Source organism: Sciurus carolinensis, chromosome X, assembly GCF_902686445.1.
Source record: "Sciurus carolinensis chromosome X, mSciCar1.2, whole genome shotgun sequence".
Taxonomy (NCBI): Eukaryota; Metazoa; Chordata; class Mammalia; order Rodentia; family Sciuridae; genus Sciurus; species Sciurus carolinensis.
Window position 1 is genome coordinate 130353997 of NC_062232.1, and position 8832 is coordinate 130362828.

General features: G+C 43.0%; 1 protein-coding gene across 1 annotated transcript in view; it reads left to right on the plus strand.

The window, feature by feature from the left end:
• Positions 1–8533, plus strand: part of Tktl1 (transketolase like 1) — a 49248-nt gene extending 40715 nt beyond the window's left edge. The window contains exons 8-13 of the mRNA XM_047536082.1: positions 341–497; positions 2452–2582; positions 4762–4845; positions 6565–6661; positions 6953–7072; positions 7728–8533. Coding sequence (XP_047392038.1) covers positions 341–497; positions 2452–2582; positions 4762–4845; positions 6565–6661; positions 6953–7072; positions 7728–7900 — 762 coding nt within the window. The 3' untranslated portion in view covers positions 7901–8533. The remainder of the gene's footprint in view (positions 1–340; positions 498–2451; positions 2583–4761; positions 4846–6564; positions 6662–6952; positions 7073–7727) is intronic.
• The last annotated feature ends 299 nt before the right edge of the window (positions 8534–8832 follow it).

Consider the following 8832-nt stretch of genomic DNA (forward strand, 5'->3'; position numbering starts at 1 on the left):
GCAAGAAAAGAATGGGATCTAGGTTAACCAGTAGGCAGGCTGTCAGGGTGGGGCAGGACCATGGCCTTGGGTAAGCCAGATGGGAGTGGGGCAGATGTGGAAACACTTCATCTCTTCACTTCTCATTCTTCAGGAGGTACAAGGTAAGGGCCCCATCTGAGCATGAAAGGCAGGGAACCAGGGTACAAAAGGTTTGAGAAAACAGAACAGACAGGAAACATTCTAGGATTGTAACGCAATCTTGTATGTGCATAATGGGAGTTGACATGGGGACTTTGCAATCTAAACTGGTTGGGAGAAGGGTTCAGAGACATTCTAATTCATGTTCTTTGTATTGCAGGTGAGCGTGGCACTGGGCTGTGCCACCCGTGGTCGGACCATTGCTTTTGCTAGCACCTTTGCTGCCTTTTTGACACGAGCATTTGATCAGATCCGTATGGGAGCCATCGCTCAAATCAACATCAACCTTATTGGTTCCCATTGTGGGGTGTCTGTTGGTATGACTTCTGAATGAAATTATCTTGATAGCTTTCTTTCTCCTTTTCAGAGAAATATTAGCATGCAACTGCTTAAATCTTGGATTCTGTTATGACTCCCTGGAGTTTGACTCTTCAGGACTTATTTGTTTTGTTTTGTTTTTGGTACTAGGAATTAAACCCAGAGACATTTTGCCACTGAGCTACATCCCTAGCCCTTTTTATTTTTATTTTGAGACAGAGTCTCACTGAGTTACTCAGGTTGTCCTCCAATTTGTGATCCTTCTGCCTAAGCCTCCTGAGTAACTAGAATGACAAGCATGTGCCACCAGGCCCAACTCAGGACTTCTTTTTATAAAGCTCTATTGTGCTTTAAATTCTTCAAATACAGGTAACCTTTGAGGTGAATCTCTTGGGGTTACTGTGAAGTGCCCATTGTCAGTCATTGAGAAATAATTATCCTGAGGCTTCTTGCATGTCTTACTGTGTATGAATAGGGACAGCACAGAGTCCCAGAATTCTTTTCTGCCCTTTGCCTGGTCACCATCTTTACTAGGATGAGAAATGTGGACAGAGGGAAGAGAGGATTCTGACTGGCTGGACACCCGCTCAGATGGAAGCGGGATGGGATCACCACAATGCCTTTGTGCTTAAGGAACAAAATGCAGAGAAATACACTGGTGGAAACTCCATTCCTGGAGCAATAACCTGTCATGGAGGACCAGAAGGGCACAGTAGGAAACAGGGAAGCCCACAAGAGGGTTGAAATAAGGGTTGGAGTTAGCAGTAGGGTAGAAAAACCAAGGGTGAATCTGAGAGAGCCTAGAAAAACAAGCAAATGTTGCTGACAGATGGAGGGGTCTGCAGCTGTATGAAAAGCAGAAAGGAGTCTGTAGGAGTATCTCACTTGGGTAAGAAGTCATGTTCGTGAATGGTGGAAATGGTGGAAAGATGAGTCACCTGACCTGCATAGTGGGACAGGTAAAACGTAACTGCTTACATTTGCTGCTCTAAGGCTGACGAAGCACACTAGGGAACCATCTAAAGTGACTCCCTAGGCTAGTTTGATTGGATTCAGAAGGCTCTGGATAGAACTAGGAGTCACAGCTGGGTGGGTGGGTGGCTGCAGGCATAGATGCTTGTCCAGGGAGGGAGCAGAGAGGCAGAGCTGCTGAGGCACAGCAGCAATGCAAGGTGGGCAGGGCTTGAGGCCTGGGAAGAAAGTCCCAGAGTCTTTGCCCAGGCCTGGGTTCAGTGTAAGTTTGAAAATCGAGTCAGCTGCAGGGAGAAGTGGCTCTAAGTCCAACCCAGAGAGGATCTGGACTTCTGGGGTTAGACAGTTGTCCTGGCAAGGCAGTGTGCACAGTGACGTCCTCTTCCTTGCTGGGATGAGCTAGACTGACCCTATGTACATTGCAGTTTCTCTTTCAACAGTGTTTCTGACCAGAAACTGTTCCCAAATACACTCTAAGGCACAGTTAGTTATATTAGACCCCAGGGTGTCCCAAAGGTGTGTTATGTTCAACTACTTGGAAGGCCTAGAGACATGAGTTAGATACTCCAATCCCAAAAACCCAATGTCTTAAGGGGGCAAAAACTGAAGGGACCCTCCTAAGGAGAAGAGGACATTATTAGAGATTCACACCAATTCAGGCCACCAGAACTCAGGGAAGAGAGCATCAAGTCAACTTGGACAGTAGTAGTATCAAGTGACAGGTCAGTTCCTTGATCTGAAAGGTCAGTTGAGAGCCTAACCCAGCTGATTCAGCAAGATCTCAAGGGAGACAGACAGCAGAAGTTCAACATAAATTATAATGAGTTACAGTGACATCAAAGTTGGACCATTTTGGGGGACTCTGCTGCTGTTTGGGGCACCTGTGGCAATAAGAATTGTTGCTTCTTGAGATTGGGTAAGCAAGCAAAGGGTAGCTTACTGGAGGTGTTGTGCTCATATATTGGGCTATGGTTTTCTCAGGTGAAGATGGCCCCTCCCAGATGGCCCTGGAGGATCTGGCCATGTTCCGAGCAGTTCCCAACTGCACTATTTTCTATCCAAGTGATGCTGTCTCCACAGAGCATGCTATTTATTTAGCAGCCAATACCAAGGTACGTTTAAGGGGATACTGGTTCAGATAGAAAATGCTTCAAGGCTTTGCTCCAAGTTTGGTACTGATTGGATTTACCCCTTTTTAGCATAGAAGTGTACTCATAGAAAAGTTGGTGATAGGACTCTTTTTAAAATATGATCTTTGCAACAACAGGTAATTATGTGTACAAACGGTTATAACAGAATCAAATGCTATGAAAGGGGCTGGGCTGTGGCTCAGTGGTAAGTGCTTGCCTGACCCATGTGAGGGGAGGCACTGGTTTCCATCCTCAGCACCGCATAAAAATGAATAAATAAAATAAAGGTATCCATCTATAACTAAAATAAAAAATGATACAAAAGGATGCTGAACAGAGCCTGTCTGCCTCTCTGTCAGGGCTAAGGGCAAGAAATGGGGAAGAGGTTTAACAAGGCATGCTTATGAAGTCATAGGAGTGGGCTCCAGGTGGCGTCCCAAACTGCAAAGTGTTCACCCACCAGTGGAGCTGCCACCCTGAGGCCATTGCTAGGCCGATGGGACTTAAGATACACCTAGCTGGGTGCAGTGGTGCACGCCTGTAGTTCCAGCTACTCAGGAGGTTGGGGTGAAAGGATCCCTTGAGCCCAGGAATTTTGAGACCAGCCTAGGGAACAGAGCAAGACCCTGACTCAAAACAAAAACAAGGCACACCCCAGTTGCCACAGCCAGGGATAAGAAGCCACTGCTTCTGCCACCACTGCCTCTTGAAATCCAGAAAATTAGAGAGTGAACAATAGGTACTAGTGCAGACAAACCGCAGGATGCCCAGCTCTGGCTCACTATTAGAAACAGCTCAGAAAGCCTCACGTGCTCCCTCTGGGAGGTCTTGTGATGGTCAGAGTCAAATTCCTGTCTAGACCCTAGCTGCAAGGGAGCTTAGGGAACATAATGTCAGTATTTTTCCAACCTCTCCATGATGTTTAGCAGACTCCCTCAGCACTCCTGGCTCTATACTTCACCTAAGCCCCTGAACAGGTAACATGGGCACACTTAGGGCATAGTACATGAATTTCCTCTCTTAACATTCACAACACATATGCATAGACAGACTTTCTATGATTTTTTCGAAGTGGGCTCATATTGTACACATTATTCTGGACTTACTTGTTTACTTACTTGTTTGGGGTTGGGGGTTTTTTGTTGTTTGGTTGGTTGGTTGATTTTCTTGGTGCTGAGATGGAACCCAGGGCTGTGCACGTGCTAGGCAAGTGCTCTACCACTGAGCTACACCCTCAGCCCCTACTTAGTATATATCTTGGATACTGTTTTATGATTTCTTACATGTTATCTGATTCCATTTCTAGAAAGTTCACAAGAGGCAAAACAAGACTGTGATGGGAATCAGAGTAGAGGTTGCCTCTCAGGGTGAGGGAAATGATTGGAGGGAGGCATGAGAGAACTCTGAGCTGGTGGACATGCTGGGTGCTAGTTACATGGTGTGTGCCCTTTGCCAAGGTTCAAGGGGTGCCACACTTAACGTATGTGCATTTTTCTTTAAGTTATATCTCAAGACACACAGGGTAAAGTCGCTTTATAACATGAATGAATAGAAGCAGCGTTTCCTGGCTTATGTGTTAGTTTATAATGCATCATTTACATATGTATGTAAGTTAACAAATACTCTAACTAGACATTTGAGTATTTGTTTATGCTCCTAAATGTTTATGTGTGCAAATTGATAATAAAACTATTTACACATTTCATTGGGAAACAGGTGTCGTTTTACATTCAGATATTTAAGGTCTTTCTAATGATGAAGCATCACAAGTTATATTGTGGCAAAACAATTTTTAACATTGTGTTCATAGTCAACATGAGTCAGTGCCCTTGCCCTGAGTTTATGTTCAGTGGAGACAGAACAAGTCCATGAGAATTTTGGAAATCTTTTCTAAGTTAATAAAAGGGACAGCTTGGAAAGCTTGTCACTAAGAGCATCTGTCAGGGTCCCACTTGGGCTGTTGCCTGGCACATAGCACAATCCAGATGTGTGACTTGTTCACTGGTGGTTGTAGATGTTTTTTCCTTGCTCCAAAACATATACTTGATTGTTAGTACAGACAACGGCTCAGTCTTTCTCTTTCCCACTTCCTGATGGTTTATTAGTTGGGAATTTATAGTTTGATCTTATAAACTGTTTCTGGTTCACATTTATGCCCTAGGGAATGTGTTACATTCGAACCAGCCGGCCAGAAACTGCAGTTATTTACAGTCCTCAAGAAACCTTTAAAATTGGACAGGCTAAGGTAAGGCTCAAGTTCTGTAGTGTTGTCCAGTAGTGTGTTTGTGTAAAGAAAACTGTTAAAACCTTGCTGTAGGTATCCCCACATTATAAGAATATGTTCTTCTTTGTTCGTGCTTTTAAAAAGTCGCTTGTGAACTTTGCCTAATTTTCCTTAGAAAGGAGCATTCTAACAATTTAGTTTGACCTTCACTGTTCTCTTTTCCAAATGTAGTCTTTTTGTTGAACTCTGAAAGTAGTAACAACTGGAAGGTACTGAGTGTGTTGACTATAATTTATCACAACCTCAAGTTAAACAAAATAAGAAAAGCCAGTTCAAATGAGTAATATATCTGCTAGGTTCAGATTTTACAGATCTAAGACCAGGTAGAAAAGAGAACGCAGACCATCTTACCAATGGAGATTCTTTGGCCCTGAGGTTTACTTTGTGCATGAACTGTCACTTTATCTGTAGGCCTGATTTATAAAGGTTGACATTGCTGGGCACTTCCTATCTGTAGTGTTTGCATAAAATCCCTGGGAAGCTCACATTATCAGCCCTTACTGTAGATGAGGATCAGAGAAGGGAAGCAAGTTACTCAAGTCTTCATGGTTCCTGAGCACCAAGACCAGGATTCAGGCCCAGGCAGTGAGCCCAACCTCTCTGGGTCTGGCCACCAGACTGTCCACTTCCTGCTGGGCCTACCTATCCAAGCTGCATATAGGGAAAATCAGAAAAGACTGTGGAGAAAGTTTGTGACTACTTACCACCTACAGAGCCAGGCTTATGGATATTTTGGCATGTTACCTTCCTGCCTTCTTAGACTTATGTATATATTTTACACAATTGAGATCATACTTTAATAGAATACAAAATTTAAAATGGCATTGATATCTCTTCTTAATCATGTGAGGCATGTGTAGCCACTGTGGAAGGAACAACAGAAATACCCAACTTGATTTCAAAAGGCTGGGCTGCCCTAGAATTGGTAGCTGCTAGTATTCAGAACAACTGTTTCTTGACTTTGAATGACTGTAGTACTACAATAAAGCAGTTATTTCCAGAACAGTCCACCACGTGCCATTAAGTTCCTGGAAAATACCACTGAGTGGAAACAGTGCAATGTTCTACTCAGTGTTAACTACCAGTTCTGCCATACATGTGATTTTTGTGGGAGGAAGGTGTTTTGACATTCATATGGTTTGAAGGAACTTTCTTATATCTCTTGTCTTTTTTTTTTTTTTCCCTAAAATTTTCTTAGTCCTGAGAAAAAGAAGTAAATTTCCTAATGGTAAAAGGATGTAAATTTAAAGTGTGTGTGTGTGTATGTGAGAACATGGTATGGGTAATTAAACGGCTGGGTTTTGCAAAGTGAACATAGATATGTATATACGTATGTATGTATGTGATTCAGTGTTGAGTTTTTTTGCAGTGCTGGTGATTAAGCCCAGGGCCTGTGCATGCTAGGCCATTAAAGGGTCATTTTGTTTATGCATTATATAAGAACTTAATAATCATGTATTATAAAGCAAGAGAAGATGAATTTATAAAACAAATATAAAAGTAATCTAGCAAGAAGAGTATGTCAGGAATTTAAATGCATCTGATTCGACCTTTTTCTGGTGAATTATTAAGGAGTGAAATTGTTCACTTTGGGGAACAGCAGTGTAGCAGAGTGCCCTCCAATTTGAGATGTTCTCTCAATGTAGTAACCAGTCCTTTGTTTTGTTGGAACTATACCAGGTTGTCCGCCAGAGTGTTAATGACAAAGTCACAGTTATTGGAGCTGGAATTACTCTGCATGAAGCCTTAGTGGCTGCTGATGATCTTTCTAAACAAGGTCAGTTGGTTGTGTCTGAACACTGAAGTTCAATCTGGGAAGAGGTAGTACTTGACCTGCCTCATGTACCCCAACTGGTTTCTTTATTTTTATGCCTGCATGTTCTTTTTTAGTTGTAGATGAACACAATACCTTTATTTTTATTTATTTATTTTTATGTGGTGCTGAGGATGGAACCCAGTGCCTCACATGTGCCAGGCAAGTGCTCTACCACTGAGCCACAGCCCAGCCCCCGTTTAGTCTTTATTCTAAGTCTGCTTCTTATACCAAGCTGGTATTGCTGTTTTTCAGATATTTCTATCCGTGTCATCGATCTCTTTACCATTAAACCCCTGGATGTTGCCACCATCATTTCCAATGCAAGAGCCACAGGCAGCCGGATTATCACAGTGGAGGATCACTACCCAGAAGGTGTGTGTAGGCATCATGAATGGGTTTGAAAGTTTATTTTGGCAAGAAGTGTTTTTGTTTCCTTGATTGATATGCTATGCTCTTGGGCATCAGTGCCCACCTATGACTCACTCAAAGATAACACTTTTTTTTTTTTTACAGTTCTGGGATTGAACCCAAGGCCTCATACATACTAGGCCTGCATTCTATCACTGAGTTATATCCCCAGTCCCCAACATACCTTTATTATTGTTCTTTGCAAGTGTATTAATGTAGGGGTCTTCTCACCCACCTAGACTGGTTCCCTGAGGGTATGGTAATACTCATATGCACTTGTGTGTCACCAGCACACTGTCCAGTCAAGGTGGGTTGGTGGCAACACAGAGGAGTGGCTAACTCAGTACTGGACAGGGAACAGTCATAGAAAGCTTTATTTAGAGTTTCTTTTGAGTTTTGAATGATTAGTGGTTCACTCACTGCCCCCCAAAATAGTACCTTGCAAGCAAAGAACAAAGCAAATGCAGGAAAAGTGTGTGTGATAGGGAGAGAGTACTGCGAATCAATTCCTAGGTTTCCCCTGGGAACCAGTCAGTTCAAAGGTCTCTGTATTTTGTGGCCTTAAGGTTTACTAGCTTAAAAGATGCAGAAAAGTTCCCAATGTCCCTTGCCTCCCCAGGTGGCATTGGGGAAGCTGTCTGTGCAGCTGTCTCCATGGAGCCTGACATCATGGTTCATCAGCTGGCAGTGATGGGAGTGCCTCGGAGCGGGAGACCCAGTGAGCTGCTGGATATGTTTGGAATCAGTGCCAGGCACATCATCGTGGCCGTGAAATGCATGTTGATTAACTAAAATAACTGTTGACTCTGGTCTTAAAAGACTAGCCTCTGTACCTTATATTCAGTCTTGTTCTAAAACCATCATTTAACTCTTGACCTTTGTGCTCCTTAAAGCCAGCTAACACCTTTCTTCATTCCTAACTCACAAATCCCAGTTAACTACTTTCCTTTTTAACCATGACTACATATACAAATGTGCTCCTTTACATATACAAATGTGCTCCTTTTTGAATCTTTAAAGTGGATTATAAATTTTAAGTGACAAGAAATAACTAACAAAACAACCATCTGATGTTAAATATCCTGGTAAGACCACACATAAGTGGGTGGGGACCAATGTAGAAGTGACAGTATCTTAAACGTATTTCCCTCATAAGTGAAGAAAATTGCATTGAATTGTAGACTTCTGTAACCCTGATTTCACGTACTGCTATTCCCAGTTTGAGATTGCATGTGCTGCCTTCTTACCTGCAGTTTCCTGGGTAATGTGTGACTTCAGCTGCACCAGAGTTTCCTCTGCTGTTTGCCTTCATCTCCCCACCACAATTCAGAGGCTGTTGAGCAGCAGCCAAAGCTGTTAGGATGTCCTGTGCTGCTTGTGGTGACTGTTCTGTGAAGACATGAGGGCACAGCTAGACGTAGTCCCCACACCATTGTTCAAGTCATTGTTAATAAAGCATTTCAAAAGCAGCTGTTTTATTCTGTTTGTGCCTGCCATGAGATTTGGTTTCTCCTTGATCCAGTCCTAAATAAGAGAGGAGCTTCTGTCTAAAGCAGATGGAGAAAGTCCTGGCCCCAAGCGTAAACATGGAAAAGGATAACAGGCTAGCCTGCAGACTCCTCACTAGAGAACCATGTTTGGCCTGAAAATTCACCTGAGCCAACTCTCCCACCAGCTGGAAAACAAGAAAGATACCAGCCAGATGAAGATGGGCCTGAGCTTCA